This window comes from Narcine bancroftii, chromosome 11 (assembly GCF_036971445.1).
Source record: "Narcine bancroftii isolate sNarBan1 chromosome 11, sNarBan1.hap1, whole genome shotgun sequence".
Taxonomy (NCBI): domain Eukaryota; kingdom Metazoa; phylum Chordata; class Chondrichthyes; order Torpediniformes; family Narcinidae; genus Narcine; species Narcine bancroftii.
Window position 1 is genome coordinate 78,470,380 of NC_091479.1, and position 20,068 is coordinate 78,490,447.

Below are 20,068 nucleotides of genomic sequence, written 5' to 3' on the forward strand. Positions count from 1 at the left end.
CAGTCATCTCATATACATGTAAAGAAAATCAGAAAGGAAAGCATTAGCCAGTTACCTATTCATATGAAAAAACAAAGCAATTAACATATTATTAATGTACATAATTAATCCCATTTACCCAATTATTTGGGTTAAGCTACCTGGCCTACAGATATTTATCTTTTGCCTGCATTATTTTTGAAGTCGTAGTATGACATTTGCTGTATCCAATCATCAGGACCTGTCCAGAGAACTTCAGTAAATTATTACAAACATCTCTACTATAACATCTGCTATTTCTTTCAGCATACTTGGATGCATTCCATCAGGTCCGGGGTCTTATCTACCTTTAGATATATTCAGTTGCTCAGCATTACCTCTTTTGTGATTGCGATTGTATCGAGGTCCTCGCCTCCAATCTCATCAACTTAATACTTCAACATGTTATACAAGTCTTTCACTGTGAAAACTAAAACAAAATAGTCTTTGAAGGCCTCTGCCATTTATGCATTACCCAATATTAATTTTGTCTTGTCATTTTCCAAGGGATCTATGTTCACTTCGGTCACCCTTTCCCACTTTATACAATTAGTAAAACTTTTACTATCTGTTTTTTATCTATTGTGCTAGTTTCCTTTCATAATGAAGCACACCTTTCTTTATGGCTGCCTTGGTGCCTTTCAGTTTTCTCAATCTTCCAGTTTCCCACTGCTCCTGGCGACTGTTTGCATGAGCTTTTAGTTTGAGGTTTCCTTTATTTACTTAGTTATCTAAAACTGGCTCACCTCATCCTTACTGTTGTGGCAACCACAACTGCACACAATACTTCATCTATGATCTATGCAAATTTTTGAGAAGTTGCACACCCCTATGCTCTTGTATCCTATGCTCCAGTTAATGAAGACATGCATCCCATATGCCTTCTTCACCATTGTATCTACCTGCCCTGCCATCTTATGTATTTATGTGCTTGTGCACCTTGGTGCCACTGTTCCTCAATATTCCCTGGGCCATACCATTCACGGTGACTGTCATACCCATTTTAGACAACCCAAAATGCATCACTTTGAAGCATCAGCATTAAATTGCATCTCTTCTTGCTCTAATTACCAGATCGATACCACACCAAACATCATCTTTTGCACAATCAACACCAACAATGTGTCATCTGCTAACTTGTTAATCAAATTACTATATTCGTATTCAAGTCATTAATGTACATGACAAATAAAGAGCACCATGAATAAATGATGCAATATACTACTGGTCACTGTCTTACAATTACGAAGTAATCCTCCATCATCACCATCCCAACTATTACCACCCAACTTCAGCAAATTGAATCCAAAGCTACTTTCAGGTTATGTTGTATAGTTAAGCAATGTCAATATTGTTTACAAATTAACAATGTATAAACATTTTCTAAATACATATTCCAAATAATTCAAAAAATAAAGAAAAAAGATAGCATTTTGAAGCACATAGAAACAAAGACGATTCAATCTCAATGTCATCAATTTCTAATAGTATTTTAAACATTCTTTGCATTTCGGAAACACTCTTTTTACAAGGAAATATACTGAGATATGAAAATCAAGCAGCATCCATCAAGGTTCATGACAGAGCAGAAAGCAACAATCAAAGAGAAAATAAAACAATGTTACAAGGCAAAGTTTGATGAAAATTAAAAATTGAGCCAGAAGAGGTGTAAACGGTATAACAAATGCTGTCTAGCAAAATAAAAGGGTCTGATCTGAATTTGCTGAACTCAAATGCAGAATCCAGCAAGGCTGTAAACATATCCAATTTAAAATAAAAGGTCCACCTGCATTTCCATTATTAACAGATTAACAGGCCAAGCACAAAGTTCAAAGTAATAAATAATTAAAACAAGTGTGCCTGCAGTTGGTTACACATGGGGAACAAACAAGATACTCTGCAAAGCTACCACTCATGTATTTGGTCTCTGCAATGAGTGCAGAATGCAGTACAAATTGAGCATTAATAGGAAATTCAATGTTGCAAAGGGAAGACATCTGTAATATTCATTTGATTCATAGGTTAATTCCTTCAAAAATATTAAAGATATCCAAACATTCAAACAATGTCAATGCTAAATGTAACCCAAAACACATTTCTGCCTCAAGAAGGTGACTGAATTATACTTCAGGATATTATGGAGGAGATTGTCCCTTCAGAATGCTGGAAGTGGGTGTGGTGGGGGAAGCATCAAGTGAATAATGGTAAAAGTCACAAAGGATGCTACAGATGAGGAGAAATCAATTGTGTTCATATAAGAAAACAAGGAAGAACACAAATACAGAAAGTGACACACTATCAAAGGACATGTTGACTACAATGAAAGAATCTTTAATTGGGGCAGACTATGCAATTTGGAAGCAGTGTAACAAAGTGGGATTGTTGGGACAAAAGCAATGATTCCGTTTCATAAGAGAATAGCTTACAGGAAGGAAAGCAAAAAGGGTAATTTTACATCGCTCATTAGAAACTAATTAAATGTCCTGTGAGCATTTTCTTCCCCTCCTCCAGAATCAGTGATGGACCAGATGGAAAAAAGGAATAAGAAGCAAATTAATGAGTTAAGGAGCCACAGTGACACCCCAAGTTGACCCACTGCCACAGAGCACCAACAACTGAGGTTCAATCCTGATATCCAGTGCTTTCTGTGTAGTGTGGATATTCTCTCTGTGACCAAGTGGATTTCTTCTAAATGGTTTTATAACCCATAAATCTGAGTTCATGTGACTGAGGTTAATCGTCAACTGTAAATTGCACTTAATGTGTTATAGTTAGCAGAATTCGGGAGGCAATTAAAGGGAAAGCAGATAGAATAAAATTGAATTGGTGCACATGGATGATTGATGATGGATACAAACATTGTGGATCAAAAGCATGTTTCTGTGCTGTATGTCCATGGAATTTTTCTCCCCAAGACAAGTGAAAGAAATTGGTTTACTGAAAAAGAGAAAAAAGCAGAACCAGATTACTGAATGCTATTCATGTTATAAATAGGCAGATATAGCTAGGATCCATACAGGTTCCCTTTACAAAAGAGTCAAAAGAAAAAGCTATTAAGTGCAAAAACAAATGCACAAAATGATAAGACTGTGTTGTGTACTGGTAGAGCCTCTTTCAAAGCAGCAACAAATAGTCTGAAGACTGCTCTGGTGAGATGTGGAATTGTTGGCAGATTGGACCATGTGAGAAAACAACTACTTAAGCCCAAAACTGAAAATTGGTGCTGGACAGTGTTTGAAAAGTCATGAGACATGATAAAAATCTATTCAAATGGGTCCAAAGCTGGTAAAACCAAAGCAACCTTGGTTGTTAGTCTTGGGTAGAATGAAATAAGACTATGCCGCATTGAGAGTCCAAGAACTTGATGGTAATTGAAGAAAGAACTCAGAAGACAAACTCAAGTACAGTTCAAGAAGTATCAATTTATTTAAGGTGAAGCACCACAGTTAGACTTGATGTTTGTTCCATTACCAAAATGATGAAATGGCTCCATATGAAACATTAGTTATTCCTTTCTTCCTTCACAGATTCTCTCCAGTATTTTCCATTTCACACAAGTTTTTATGACTTTTGTGCATCCTAGTCTGTTCTCAATCTTTTATAGCAACTGCTGTGCAAATGGTCTATTACATCATCTTTTAACTAGAGCACAACTGAGGTATCATTATGGGGTTCTTTTCCAAGTGCAATGTGTTCATTTTTAGCCTCAAGTTTTCTTAAGGGCATTCTTGTCCCCAAATCCAGATTGCCTGCATACTGTGTGTTTCATTCCTCCAAAGAGAAAAAAAATACTGCTCATTTCTAGATAATTAAGCTTTAAGTCGAGAGCACCATTCAGAGATCTCACAGAGGAGCCTCAATTTATTTGAAATACAAACATATCTTACACAAGTTATACATTAAAAGAAAGCAGCTCAAAGTGCCTTGCAACGGTGTCGTACAGCAAAGAATTAAAAGCCTTGATCAATGAGGAGGATTTTAAGCAGAATGTTAACCGAGAGAAGAATTCGAGAACCAAGTCTAAACAGGTGACAAAAATAGCCACCAGTTAAGATATGGGGAGGATACAAGTTAGAAGCAGAGCATACAACATGATAAGATGCTAGGATGTTGTCAGAGTGCATTTGGAAAATAAATCAAAATCTTCACAAGATACTTCTAAAGATTTCTATAGACAAGGAAAAAGATCAGAAATCAGTCCAATTATAGCTCGGGGCCTTTCAGAGCAATAATATCACAAAATTCAACTTGCAAAGGAGAAAAACATCCAAAGAACTTGCTTAAAACTGTTCCAACTCCAAATTGCTAACATGTGGTTGTCTCGCTCTTCTAGACAATTCTAAAACTTAATTTCTGATGCAATTAACACAGTCTACCATGATAAGCATGAACCTTCATGTTTCCTTGGCAATGTACCCATCTCTATTTGCTCAAATCTTCTGCTCATCTTGTCCATTCTGAACTATTTATTCCACCTTTATCTTTCCACTCATGTACCTTTGCCTTTGGTGCTCTGTGATTAGTAAGGGACTGCTTAAGGTGGTACGTGAGTGGGAAGGAAAGGTTAAGAATCACGGCTCTAGGCCTAATTGTTATTAAAATATTTGCTTAAAAAATGTCATTGGCCCATTTCCTTTGGCGTTATGATACCGTGCACATAACGAGTCAATTAGGTTTGATTAAAAGTGGTTTTCAAACATTTTCTTTCCAACCTCATACCATTAAGCAATCACAGAGCACTTACAGCATAGGGAATATTAAAGTGGTATCTGATTGGAAAGAAAAAGGTTGTGAACTACTGCATGAGTTGGCCCACTACAATACAAACTCTCTCACTTTACCTCAATGCATGTGACAATAGACAAGTTTAATCATGAGCACAAAATTATTTAAATATATGACTGTGCTTTGTTGCCCATTGCTAAAATTGCCAAGTTTTAGGATTATTCTATTAGGCATGTAATTGCAGCTTATTCTTTCAGCTTTTTAATTTAACAACCAATTTTCACTTGGTGTATACTCAAAAACAACCAGTTTCCGATAGACTGATAAGACTTGTCGACCCACTGACTTATGGATTAGACTATTTCACAAGATGGCTGTCGAGCAAAATGACAATACATGGCATCGTAAGTGTATATCCCACATTGGGCTGGGAAAAAAAAAGTGGAACCCAATTACTTGGGAGAATTCTGATTTAAAAAAAAGGCTCGTCTTGACAATAATATGCCGTGTTTGAATGTGATGGGACGAGTCCTCAGATCGAAATGTATATTTCCCTACATTGTACTGGCTAGAACATACCTGGATTATATGCAATTCAATGATCAATACTGAACGCCGACGGTGGTGGTGGGGGGGGGTGGTCTAATATTCTTACGATAGAAATGGATTTCAAATTCTTTTTAAAGTGACAAAATGTTCTTCTAATAATAGCAAACATACTTTGACGTGTGTATGTGGGGGGGGGGGGGGTAAATCAACGGGTTTCAAAGTAGACCTCCACCCAAGGCATCAGTAGCTCCAGCAACAGTGGCGAAGCAGCTGAAGAACAACATGACCAAAAACCAACCCTGAACTGGTCTTTCCTGACACTTCAACTCACCCATTCATTGTCTTTCTGACTGAAGGTGTACAGAGCTACCTGGCTGGCCACATCCACAATATGAAATATATACGGATCCTGCCGCTGCAACGCTGCGAGGCTCATATCAAGACCTCGACTCTCCGTCATCGCCGCCATTTTACCCAGCATACAGAGCGGCGAGCTGAGGACGGAGTCATCGAGGCAGGCGTCGTGGTCGCCCGCAGAACTATCGAACGGGACCCGCGGGGGCGGGGTTTCATGGCCTCGGAGGTCATCCAAGTTTAGTCAGAATCATGAAGGAATTACGACTGGGACTTTTCAAATGCCACTTGTGGTTCGTGGGTCGGGCAAGTGGAACTGGAATGGTGAGATCTACTGGATCAGGATGGTAATGAACTGAATTTCAATGGACAAGTTGCAGCTGATTACTGTGGAGATCTGGGCAACGTGGGGCATGTGATTCAAGCAAAGTGGAAGCCATTTGAAGCAACAAATTAGAATAGTACCTGAGTGTGTGGGGTCAAAGAGCCTGACACATTGCAGCTAAATTCACCCTGCCTGATTAACACAGTTATTTCCACTCTCATTTTACACACTGCAGCTAAATTCACCCTGCCTGATTAACACAGTTATTTCCACTCTCATTTTCTTGAGGCAACTTCCCAAGGCTTCTTTGATTTAACATTTTACAAAACTTGAAATGGAGCAAATCCTAAATAAAAACCAAAAAAAAATTGCTAGAAATACTCAACTGTTGAGTATTTCCATCATTAAAAGAAGTACTTAAGCTTCTTTGAATCTAACTACCTATTTCTTTCTGAAGGGGAAAGGAAGTAAATTATGAAAATCTGTAGACGCTGTGGTTGAAGTAAAAAAACACAAAATACTGGAGAAGCTCAACAGGTCAAACACTATATGGAGCAAAGATGGAAATACATAACCAACATTTCGGGCTTGAGCCCTTCATCAAGGTATGCTGGCAGACATCTGAACAAAAGCAGAGGAGGGGGAAGGGGGGGGTTGGCAAAGGCAGGATTAGGAGGTGATAAATGGATGAGGGGAATGAGGGATGGCTGGATGTGTAAGGGGGAAGGGAAAGGGTAACTGGAAAGACAGGAAAGGGTGAGCAAGTTTAACAGAAAAGTCAACAAAACAGAGAAATCAATGTTCGTGCCATTTGGCTGGAGAGTACCTAGATGTTGTACCTCCAATTTGCGGGTGGTCAGGGCAGGAAGATGCAAAAGGTCAGGGACAGACGTGAGTCTGTGTGACTCAGAATTGAAATGGTGGGCTACTGGGAGGTCGCTGTGGTTGCAGACAGAGAGGAGGTGCTCAGCAAAGTGATCTCCCAATCTGCGACCGGTTTCTCCAATGTTGAGAACACCACAAAGGGAGCATCAGATGCAATAAATGAGTCCTGCAGATATACAAGTGAAGTTTTGCTTCATTTGAAAGGCCCGTTTGGGGCCCCAGCCTGTGGTGAGGGAGGAGGTGTGGGCGCAAGTATTGCACCTCCTGCAGCTACATTTTCTCCTTTAGCCACAAGTGTTCATACCATTAGCTTTAAGACTTTTTTTTGTCAGTTTAATCTACTTTTTGAGTGTGGTAGTGAGGTATTCATGTTGGTCAGGATACAAAGATCTCTGCTACAAGCAGAACATCATTAGGCTTGTGTTTAAGACTGTACTTGAGTAATATAATGCATTGTACCTCAAATGTACATTTGGCCTCACTATGATAATGGATTGAGCCGAGAACAGACTGTAGAAACACAAAATTTTGGAGGAACTCAGCAGGTGAGAAAGTATCCATGGAAGGCAAAATATAGTTTATGCTTTGGGTCAAACCCTCCATTGGGAGTGTCGCTTGGAATGGTGAGAGAAGTTAAAATAGTTAGCTACAAGAATCTCAAATTTAGATATAAAAATAAAGTGTAGGTGTTGGACAAAGCAGTCACCCAACCTCCACTTGGTCTCAGCGATGTACTGGAGGCCACACTGCATACACAGAATGCAGCAGATTAGGCTGCATTATGTAAAGGTCTGCCTCTCTTGGAAGATTTGATTGTGGCCCTGGAGGAAGGTGAATAGGAAGATGTAGGGTTGTTTTATTTTCCTTCCTTCGCTTTTTCCTCTTTATATAAGTTAAAAAAAATAGGAGCAGGAGTAGGCCCTCTGCCTGTTGAGCCTACTCTGCCATTCAATGTGATCATGGCTGATCTGATGATAAACTCATCTCCACTTACCTGCCTTTTTCTCATATCCCTTAATTCCTTTACTAATATCTATCATTTAACCTTTTTTTAAATCTTCGTATTAATTAAGGGTTCAAAGCTGAGAGGCTGATTTAATATTTCTATTCATGGATGTTGTCTAATCTGTTGAGTTCCTCCAGCAATTCTTTGTCTCCTACTGTGTTTACCATGAAAATTTTAAAAAAAGGTAACAGTGAATCATATTCTTGAGCTGCGGCAATCCTTCCATTAGGTAGGTAATTCCAGGATTTCAACTGATTGATAATATTGGAAGGGTGACTTGTTTTCATGTCGGTATATTGTGCCACTTAGTGGGTGGTGAAATTCCTTTTTTTTCACAGCTTTATTTATTCGTTCTACAAGGTTATTACATACAGTAAAAAAAGGTACATATTGTGAACAGTAAAAATTTTTCATATATATAAAAAAAGAAGAGAAAAAAAAGAAAGAAGAACCACCCCCCCCCCCTCCCAGCCAGCTCTCTTTAGGAGAGCCAAAGAGGAAAAAAAACCTGAAATTTATTTACTAAAATCTAATCAAAGTAAATTTAAATGTAAATATTCCGAATATAAAGACCACTTATTAAGAAAAAAAGAATAATTATCATGTAAAACATACGTGATTTTTTCCATTACCAAACAAGTTTTCATTTCATTATGCCATCTATTAATATCAATTACATTAGCATTTTTCCATGTACTTGCTATACATTTTTTTGCTACAGATAAAGCTAAATATACAAAAGCAATCTGAAATTTGTCTAATCCCAAATCTTTCAAAGGCTTCAACTTACCCAACAAAAATATTGTTGGGTCTAGAAGTATTTTGATTTTATACAAATGTTCCAAAAACAATTGAATTGCTTTTCAAAAAGATTGTATATGTACACATAACCAAACAGCATGAAAAAAACTTCCAAGCGAATTACCACATCTAAAATAAGAGTCTGATTCACTAAAACCATATTTTTTTTAACTTTTCAGGTGTTAAATACAATTGATGTAAAAAATTGTAATTAACCATTGCATAACGAACATTTATCAATCTAGCAACACTATCATGACAAATATCTAACCAGTCATCCTTGGAAAAAATAAGATTAATATCCTTTTCTCATTTAATCTTAGATCTATCCCATCCCTTTTTTTCTTTCCTGTAATATTTGGTACATCAATGAAATATATCCCTTCTTTGGTACAATCACAAGAAAAGATTCAAATTTAGTCAATTTAGGTAAAATCATATCTCTACCAAATATTTGTTTTACTAAAGATCGAAGTTGATAATGAACGAATAAAGAATTTTCATTAATACCAAAATCTTCCCTCATTTGATTAAAGGATAAAAAATTACCTTCTTTAAAACAATCCCCAAGTTTTTTATACCTTTAGATTTCCAATATAATAAACATTGATTATACATTGAAAAAGGAATAAGTTGATTATTATATAATGGTGTTAAAGTCAATAATTTACCCTTAGAACCTATCATTCTATTTTTCCTCATCCATAACTTCATTAAATGTTTTAGTATAGGCACATTATGTTGTAATAAATTTAAATTTCACCGAAACCAAAATTGATGTATTTCAAATTCAAAAATACTCGCCATCTCAATTTTAGCCCAACTAGGGGGCCGTTCCAAATCCATAATGAACTAATAAATTTAAATTGAGCTGCCTCATAATAATTTTGAAAATGTGGTAAACTTAATCCCCTAATGCATATTTCCAAGTTAACTTATTCAAAGCTACTCTCGAAAATTTGCCCTTCCATAAAAATTCCCTAACCATTTTATTTAAATCTCGAAAAAAAATTTTATTAAGTAAACACGGAATTGACTGAAACAAATATTGTATACGTGGAAAGATATTCATTTTAATTGTATTTATTATTCCAATTAAATTTATAGGAAGATCCTTCCACTTAATCAAATCAGCTTTGATCTTTTTAATTAACGGTACATAATTTAATTTATATAAAGGTTGATAATCAACATCCACATTTATACCCAAATATTTAATTTGATCAGTCCACTTCAAATTAATAATATTCTTATAAACTGAATAATCTCCTTCACCTATCGGTAAAATTTCACTTTTTTCCCAGTTAACTTTATATCCAGACAAAGATCCATATTGTATTAAACATTCCTTCAAGTGTAAACGTGACTGAGCTGGATTTGTTAGATACACCAGTACATCATCAACAAATAGATTAATTTTATACTCCTCATCTAAAACTCTCATACCTTGTATCTGTGTATTTTGTCGTATCAACTGTGCTAAAGGTTCAATTACTAACGCAAACAAAGCTGGAGACAAAGGACAACCTTGTCGAGTTGAACGAGTTAATTTAAAGGTTCCGAGATCTGACCATTTGTCAATACCCTGGCTATTGGTTTATTGTATAAAGCTTTAATCCAACCAATAAAAGAAGGACCAAACCTAAATTTCTCTAAAACTTTAAATAAAAAGTTCCACTCAACTCTATCAAAAGCCTTTTCTGCATCGAGAGATATCACCATCGGATGGTCAGGGCACTGTCGATATTTATTAGATGATGAAATTTCCATTTAAACACTGCCCTTATCTTCCTTAGTGGTAGAGATCTTAGATTTCACTGAGGCTGTCAAAAGTAATTTAGACAAGTAACTGTGGTGAATTGCGTGGATGGTACACAATCCATCAGCTCCAGCATGATAGGGATAGAAGGAATGAATGTTTAGGGTAGTCAATTGGCCATCAATCAAGTCAGCTGTTTTATACTGGATAATGCCAAGCTTTTTGAGTCATTGAAGCTGCACTCATCCAGGCACATGGAGACTATTCTGTCATGTTAAAAGCAAAAATTATTTGAATGATTTTCCATACATGTAATCATAGCCAAATGTAAAATGCAGTAGTCAAATATTAATATTGAGTCCATTATATATGATGATATAAAACCCCAAGAAAAGAAAAAGAAATAAGAAAAAGCATAGAAAAAGAAAGATAAGGAAAAATAGAATAGAAACTTGGTTGCCAGAGGATACCCTTCACCACACAACTGACCATCTGTATCTTTTAATACTTCCAAGGAGGTTAACAAGGCTTGAAGTTTAGGAAAAATCTATAAATTAATTCCTGCAATTTGTAAATAAGGGTGCCAAATTTTCAAAAATACATTTATTTCTCAGATTATAAGTAATCTTCTCAAAAGGAATGCAGCTATGCATTTCTGCGTTCCTTCACTCCATACCTAAATGGGTGTCTGATATCCATGTTACTGCTATATATTTCAATTTGGGTCTTATTCCTTCAATATTACCTCAAAAATAACATTGGGTTTTGTGGGAATTTAATTCCTGTAGGCTGTTATAAAAAAATTGTCAAATTTATCCAAAAGGGTCTCACTTTAGGGCAGGCCCAAGTAGAATGTAAAAAAAAATACCTATCTCCTGGCCCCATCGAGAACACTGGTCTGATAAGTCTGATTTCAATCTATTTAACTTCTGTGGCATGAGATATAATTTATGTAAAAAATTATATTGAACTAATCTATATCTAACATTTATAGTGTTTGTCATACTATCTTGACATAACTCTGACCAATTTTTTTCATCAATATTAATATTTAAATTTGTCTCCATCGCTGTCTGGATCCATTTATCTCCTGTTTGGGAGTCCTCTTCTGCAATAAAGTGTACATAGCTGAAATAAATTTCTTTATATGTCTATTGCAAACCAGCATTTCCACATCACTACATTTCAGTAATAGTATTGTTAGACCCAGTTTATCTCTTAAATAAACCCTTAATTGATAATAACAGAAAAGTGTATATTTTGTATCCCATATTTATTTTTTGATTGCTCAATTGAAATTAAATTTCTTCCTTCATAACAATCTTCTATATATCTAATTCCTTTCCCAGACCAAATGTTTAAAATTGATCATCCATTGAGAATGGAATAAGTCAATTTTGTATCAGGCATTTTAGGCAGGATACCATTCCAATTTAACTGTTTACAATATTCCAGATATTAATTAAATGTTTCAACAAAGGTGATTCCCTCTCCCCAGATATTAATTTTGATTCTCATTTATATATAAAGTCTTTTGATATTCTCCCTCCTATTTTATCATTTTCTAATCTGATCCATGCTGGCATTTCTCCCTCATCAAAAAATGAAGCAAGAAACCTAATTTGAGCTGCCTTATAATAGTTTTTAAAATTTGGTAACTGTAAACCTCCTAACTCAAACTTCCATGTCAGTTTATCTAAATGAACACTCGACATTTAACCCTTCCAAAGGAAGTTTTTTATATATTTATTTAATGCTTAAAAAAACTTTTGTGCTAGCATTATTGGCAATGTTTGAAATAGCTATTGTACTCTTGGGAGTATATTCATTTTAACACAAATCTTCTCCAATTTTCTTAAGTAAAGGTAAATCATTTAATTTATATAAATAATTTATTATCTACCCATATTCCTAAATATTTTTTCCATTCATCGACCATTTAAATTGTGTATTTTGTTGGCACTGAATATAATCCCCTATAGTAAAGGGCATAATTTCACTTTTATCTCAATTTACATTATAACCCGATACTTTCCAATATTTCTCCAATATTAAGTATAATTTACGTAACAAACCTATTAGTTCTGTCAAATAAATCAAAACATTGTCAGCAAATAAATTAATTTTATATTCCTTTTAATTACATTTAAATCCTTTAATATCAGGGTCAGACTGAATCAGTTCTGCAAGTGATTCATCACTAAAAATAAATAGTGCAGGTGATAATGAACATCCCTCTCTACTAGATCTGGTTAACTGAAATAGTGCTGAAACCTGCCCATTTGTTACAACTTTAGCTTTAGGCTCATTGCATAAGGCTCTAACCCAATTTGCAAATACTTGTCCCATCCCGAATCTTTCAAACGTCTTAAACAAAAAGTACCACTCTAATCTATCAAACGGTTTTTCCTCATCTAAAGCTACTGCCATGCTTAGATCTATCTCTGCCAGAGGTTCAATAGCTACTATGAATAATGCTGGAGATAGGGACAGCCCTGTCTATTCAATCTACTTAAGCAAAAAATAGATGACATTTGGTTATTAGTTATAATTTTAGCTTGTGGCTTATGATAAAAAGTTTTATCCAATTTATAAATTTTATACGTACACTAAATGTTTCCAATGTTTTATATAAGAAATACCATTCTAGTCGGTCGAATTCCTTTTCTGCACCTAAAGAAATAGTATTTGAAGAATATCTTCCTTTAACAAATCCCACCTGATCTGGATATCTTAATTTTGGTAAATTTTGGTAAATACTTACCCAATCTATTGGCTAGTGCCTTTGCTAGAATTTATTGTCTGCATTCAGAAGTTATATTGGTTTGTCTGATGGGTCTCTACCTTTCTTCGGTAGCACTGTAATTATAGCAGTTGAAAAAGTTTCTGGAAGGGTTTGGGTCTCCACCGCCTGGTCCAACACATCCATCAAAAGAGGCATCAACAAATCTTTAAATTTTCTATAGCACTCAGAAGGGAACCCATCTTCCTCCAGGGACTTATTAGCTTGTAAAGTACCCAGAGTTTTCTCTATTTCTTCTTGTAAAAAGTGCATCTAAGTCATCTTTTTCTCTCTCTTCAAGCTTAGGAAGTTCACCATTTGTTAAAAGCTCTTTTTGATTATATGTTATTGTATCAGCTTCTGTTTCTATGGCATTTATCATTCTGGATGATTCCTCTACTTTAACCTGCCAAGAATACACTGTGTGCCCATTCTCCAAGTTCATAATATTTTTGTTTAGTTTTTAATATATTTTTCCATTCTATATGTTTGTAGAACAAAATATTTCTATCTGTCTCATAATAAATTCACAAAAATCCTTCCTCTTTAATAATGTAGCATTAAGGCACCATCTATACATATTTTCTTGTTTATCCATCAACCTAATAGTCAACATTAATGGCGAGTAGTCTGATAAAAGTCTTGCCAATACTCTGTTTTTACCACTCTACTTTGTAACTGAGCAGACATTCAAAATAGGTCAATCTTTGTATTTGAATCATGTACCCTTGAGTAGAATGAGTAGACTCTTTCCAAAGGGTTGAACTGCCTCCATATATCAATTAAATTTTTATCCTTTATAAATTACAAAGTTGTTTTTGCAGCTTTCGCCCTTGTTATTGTTCTCACTGATTTGTCCAATATTGGATCTAAGCAAAAATTGAAATCTCCCCCAATCAATATATTTTATCTTCCCCCTGTGGTTTTTAAAAATGATCTCCTTCATAAAAACTTCATCAGCTTAATTTGTTCATACACAACTATGGTTCTGAATACATTTTGCAGTGTGCATTACAAATCTTCCAGTTTGATCGGTTAAAGTTTCTTCTAGTATTATTATTGGTATATTGTTATTAATTAAAATTGCTACACCTCTTGCTTTTCATCCAAATGAAGACAATATTACGTACCCCACCCATCGTCTTTTTAATTTTGAATGTTCAAATTTGGTAAGATTAAAGGCCTTTAAATTTTTTTTTAGGTATGCTTTCTCGCTCAATGTTCTATCCATATTCTTCTTTAAAACAATATTTTTTAACAGTAAAATCTCTTTGATTTTAAATAATAAAGTGATCTTATCCTTTAAGAAAAATACACAATGTCCCTGCCTTGATGATGATGTACACACAGAGCCATGAAAGCCTGCAAAGAAAGCCTGCGGAATTTCTCAAGGAAGAAGAAACCCTCCCTTTAGTGCCATCTTTTTTTGCTACTCCTTTCCAGGCGCCATTCTCCCCCTTAGACCGAAGTATCCACTCTGCTACCACTTTTCCCAGAATTTTCTTTTACTGGAGATCTCCATGAACATTTCTATGGACTTTACTTTTTAATCATACATACAAAATGGTTTAACAAAAATTTAAAAATACACCTTTAACTTAGTTCCATTATAAATATTTTCACAATCTTCTCCCTCGGCAACCGGAACCTCTGTTTATTTTTACAAACTTCACAGAAAGTCTTCCACCTCATTCTTGATCTTGGAAAACCACCATTTCCTTTCCGCTACTTCAACCCTCAAAGTCGCAGGATATTTCACGTTTTTAGCATGTAGTTATCATTTCACATCTTCAAATTCCTTTCTTTGTTTAATCAAGGTTGGGATAAAGTCTTGAAAGAATAGAACCTTTTCATGATCGATCTCGAATGGACCATTATTTTGTTTAGAGTAATCAAAATCTGCACCCAGAATTATCTCCCGTTCTGGTCTTGATCTCTGATCGCCGGCTATTCTAGGTCTGAGTGTTTGGTGAGCTCTCTTGATATGCAGTTTTCTCCAAGTTTGTCTTCTCCCAACACTTGTGGGATCCATTTTTGAAAAAAGTTCACCAGGTCTCTTCCCTCAATTCCATTGACTGAAGTTCTCCATATGGCCAATTTTGTCAAGCAGTCCTTGTGTATCCAACTCCCATTCTTTGGCTTTTTTTTCTAAAGCCTCAAATTTTACATGCTTTTTTGTCAATTCAATCTCTGCTTGACCCATTCTCTCCATCAGATTTTTAACAATTTCTTTGATTTTGGTCATTTTCTCTGTCATCACAGATTCAACACTTATGAATTTATTATTCAAATTCTTCATTTTTTTTGGGGTGATGCTCAATTCTTGACCTGACTCCCCAGTTTTACCTAGTTCTGCTGGTCCTATAGCCATTTTTGCACCGCTCCCTTTTGGACTTTCACTCAATGTTCCTGGTTGAATAGGAGCTTCTTCAATTTTTGTTCTTGGCTGCTTTGGCTTCTTCATGCTAGTTTTATCCATTTTTGATGAAGAAAATATTTATTTTCAAGTTTTGACCATCTATTTAATACTCTTCATGGAGAGCTCAACCAAAACATGTCTGTCGAAGTCCTTCACATGACCATGCCCTTCATATAATCCTTCTTAATTTTAGAAGTTTAACTTATAATTTGGCCTCTTATATATACTTTCAATATATCCCATAAAATAAATTCATTATTAATCAGATTAGAATTAGTCTAAAAAAAATTGAATTTGCCTTCTGACGAAATCACAAAAATCTGGCCTTTTTAATAACTGAATTAAATCTCGATCTATAAATTGATTCTTCTTTATCTAACATTGTAACTGTCATTAATAAAAGTGAATGATCCGATAAAATTCTTGCATTATAATCAGCTTGATTAGTTCTACCTTGGAGATGTGCCGATACTTAAAAAATAAATCTATGCTTGAATAAAAATCATGTCTAATTGATTAAATTATCGTCAAGGTAGCTTTCGCTATTATTCTAGTTGATCAATCTAAAACTGGATCTAAACAAAAATTTTAATCCCCAGCTATTAAAATATAATGCCAAGTTAAGAAATGTTTCTTGTATAAACTTTTTGCCATCCGCATTCCGTGTGATATATATATATATATATATAAAATCTTTGGCTTGGCTTCGCGGACGAAGATTTATGGAGGGGGTAAATGTCCACGTCAGCTGCAGGCTCGTTGGTGGCTGACAAGTCTGATGCGGGACAGGCAGACACGGTTGCAGGGGAAAATTGGTTGGTTGGGGTTGGGTGTTGGGTTTTTCCTCCTTTGCCTTTTGTCAGTGAGGTGGGCTCTGCGGTCTTCTTCAAAGGAGGTTGCTGCCCGCCAAACTGTGAGGCGCCAAGATGCACAGTTTGAGGCGATATCAGCCCACTGGAGGTGGTCAATGTGGCAAGCACCAAGAGATTTCTTTAGGCAGTCCTTGTACCTTTTCTTTGGTGCACCTCTGTCACGGTGGCCAGTGGAGAGCTCGCCATATAACACGATCTTGGGAAGGCGATGGTCCTCCATTCTGGAGACGTGACCCACCCAGCGCAGCTGGATCTTCAGCAGCGTGGACTCGATGCTGTCGACCTCTGCCATCTCAAGTACTTCGACATTAGGGATGAAAGCGCTCCAATGAATGTTGAGGATGGAGCGGAGACAACGCTGGTGGAAGCGTTCTAGGAGCCATAGGTGATGCCGGTAGAGGACCCATGATTCGGAGCCGAACAGGAGTGTGGGTATGACAATGGCTCTGTATACGCTTATCTTTGTGAGGTTTTTCAGTTGGTTGTTTTTCCAGACTTTTTTGTGTAGTCTTCCAAAGGCGCTATTTGCCTTGGCGAGTCTGTTGTCTATCTCGTTAATATCTCTATAATATATATATTCATAGAGGTCCAAAATTCAGAAAAAAATTTGACAATGTATCATAACCTATCTTCCTGCAGGATCAATCACTACATTCTTTATCTTAACTGAAAGCGTCTTTTTTATCAAGATTGCCACTCCTCTTGCTTTTGCATTAAATGAAAAAGCTGTGATATATCTCACTCAGTCTCTTTTTAATTTCTGATATTATGTTTCAATTAAATGAGTCTCTTGTGAAAAAAAGCTATGTCTACTCCCTTTTTTTTAAATGTATGTCAGTATTCTTTTCACCTTCACAGATCCGTTTAGCCCATTAACATTAAAAAACTCAGTATACTATTCATTGATATATAAATGAGTCCAAATCTAGCGATATTTCCCCTTCACCTCTCTCCTCGCACCTCCTCGACAATTTAGATATTTGTTGTCTACCGTGTTCAGCAATCCAGGTAATAAAAATAAAGAATTATATTTATAACAATTATTATATTCAAAAAAGAGAAAAAGAAAATTAAAAAAACATTAATATTGGTTAAATGATGCACAACATTACCCCCCTCCATTTAAGGGTTGTGGCATCTGCCATTAATGCACACAGTGGTTGATAGTAATTAGTCCATATCACCTCTAACCCCCACCACATCATCTCCCCACCCAGATATTTAACATATTATCAATCTTGCATTTGCAGAAAATTTAAAAATCCACTTTTATTAACTAAAGCATTTTCAAGATCCATCTTGCTGATTGGTTTGCAGTGTTTCCACAAATTGCTCTGCACGAATATGATCTGTAAATAACTTGTTGTGTCCTCCTTGCAAGAAAATCGTAAAAGTAGCAGGATGGCGCAAAACACATCTGTAACTTTTTGCCATAAGGCGTGTTTCACAGTATTAAATTCTTTTCTTCTCTTCAACAATACCAAACATATCAGGGTAAAAAAAATCTTGGTTTCATTAAACTCCAATGCACTTTGTCTTTCTTTAGCTCCTTGTGTTGCTAGTGCCAATATTTTCCCTCTGTTTTGATAATGAAGACATTTTATCTATATAGACTTTGGTTTCTGATCTGGTTGAGACCAAAGTCTCAAAGCTCTATGTGCCCATTCAATTTCAATAATATTTTCAAATTTATATGGTCCCAGGAACTCTGTAATCCATCTTTGAAAAAATCTTATCAGATCACCCCCTTCTTCACCTTCTTCAAGATCAACAATTTTAATATTAGTCTCTTCCTGTAACATTCCCTACCTTTTTCTTTGGAAACTTTTATTTGCTTTGTTTCTTCCTCTTCTTTCTCCTTTTCATCTTCATTGCTGGCCTGTGATTCTGACAGATACATTTCTTCTAGTTCTTGTTCTAAAAGTTAGATATTTATTGGAGTCAGCAAAAACACTGCTGGCTCCAGCAACATCTGGGAATTCTTCTGTTCTGTGGTTGCGAGTTCGCCATCTTCTTCTTTGACATCATCACCCCGAAGAAGCATCTGTGATGGCGCTGTGGAGTGTTGGGGCCCAAGTTGCCCGAGGATGAGTCCTTACCCCAACTCTCGGGTCCATCAAGATGGTAAGCCTTATTTCTTTACCTTGTCAATGTTCTGTTTGTGTTCCTTCCTCTTTTTGGTGACATTCATAGATCATTGTAAGGTAGCTCTTAAGCAGTTTTTAACAGTTTTGGTTTAAAATACTTTGCTTATTTAGCACTTTTTAAACTAATTCCCAGGAGAGTCAGATTTCCACTTCCTGACTCTACCGCATCATGTGACATTCCCCCCCACTCCCACCTATGCTTTGGAAAGGATCAGGGAAGTGAGTCACTCTCAACAAGTGACGCAATACTCAAAACTGCTCTTATATTTATTATAAATGTTATAGCAGGGGACTTAGAAAAAATGTCAATCAAGCAAAGTCAATATGTAAAAGAAAGTCCTGGTCAACCAATTTATTGGATTTCTTTGAAGAAGTAATATTTGTTTTAGATCAAGGCAACCCATTTTCTTAGATTTCCAGAAGAGATTTGCACAAAAGGTTATTGTGAAAAATAAAAACTTATGGGAGGGGAGGAAACATTGGAGGCTCCCATTTAAAGTAGAGACAAGATTTATTTTCCTTCCTAAAGGAGCAATGGAAGAAATATTTTTGAATATTTTTCAAAGCAGAGATAGATAGATTTTCAACAAGCAAAGGGAGTGAAAATTTACAGTAGGATATGTTATAATCCAATTATTTCATTAGTAGAGCAGGTTCAAGAAAACAAGTGTTCTATTCCTTATTTATGTGTTTCAAATTTTAACCATAGACTTCAAGTAACTGGTCATGTTTAATTTCTGCAGAAGATTGATGGTCGGGAGTTGGTAATAGTAATGTAATTGACTATCAAAGTTAGTTGCTTACTCTCTCTTGGTCATTGCTTGCACTTTTGTGACAGAAATTTTGCCAAAAATCAGCTCATACTGAATCTTGTTTTGGTCATGTTGCATGCAGGCAAAGTCTTCTTCATCTGCTGAGGAGCTCTGAAGTGGAATTATATATACTAATGCAGCAAACAATTAGGACAATGAATAGCAAGGGGCCTGTTTCCATGTTGTACATCTCTGACTATGAGAATGTAAAGGAAAGTAATCCATATTGCGAATGAATGCAATGGAAAAATAGTCAAGACAAGTGGATCACATGATTTGCTGGCATAAGGAACATGGTCAATCGTGTCAGAGCTATGAGAAGGGAAAATTTGTGTTGTTTGTTTCTTGTGAACAATTGAAGGTTGTCTGTGGCTTTAAGTTTGCCATCTTGTTAAATTCAGAATTACATGATCAAGTCATATTAAGGATTGAGCAATTCATTGCCTATCAAATTATGCTTAGTCAGTTTGAAGAGGGTTTTGGAGTAAACAGTCATGCTCGTCTTCAGCTTTCAGTGCCTCAACCATGAGGTTACATAAATGATCAGGCATAACTGTTTGATGTATTATTGATGGACATATGTGGGAACATTATCAATGGAATAATGGTGGAAG

General features: G+C 35.7%; 2 protein-coding genes across 11 annotated transcripts in view; one reads left to right on the plus strand and one right to left on the minus strand.

Moving 5' to 3' along the window:
* Positions 1–5,803, minus strand: part of LOC138745966 (mRNA-decapping enzyme 1B-like) — a 49,190-nt gene extending 43,387 nt beyond the window's left edge. The window contains exon 1 of the mRNA XM_069903595.1: positions 5,624–5,803. Coding sequence (XP_069759696.1) covers positions 5,624–5,773 — 150 coding nt within the window. The 5' untranslated portion in view covers positions 5,774–5,803. The remainder of the gene's footprint in view (positions 1–5,623) is intronic.
* Positions 5,802–20,068, plus strand: part of LOC138745963 (voltage-dependent L-type calcium channel subunit alpha-1C-like) — a 488,237-nt gene continuing 473,970 nt past the window's right edge. For 6 of the 10 annotated variants that reach the window (XM_069903581.1, XM_069903582.1, XM_069903578.1 and 3 more), the window contains exons 1-2: positions 5,803–5,993; positions 6,429–6,576. In XM_069903581.1, the coding sequence (XP_069759682.1) occupies positions 6,532–6,576 (45 nt within the window). In that variant the 5' untranslated portion in view covers positions 5,803–5,993; positions 6,429–6,531. Of the gene's footprint in view, positions 5,994–6,428; positions 6,577–20,068 lie in introns of all 10 variants that reach the window. The other 4 variants (XM_069903585.1, XM_069903587.1, XM_069903575.1 and 1 more) reach the window with 3 other exon arrangements.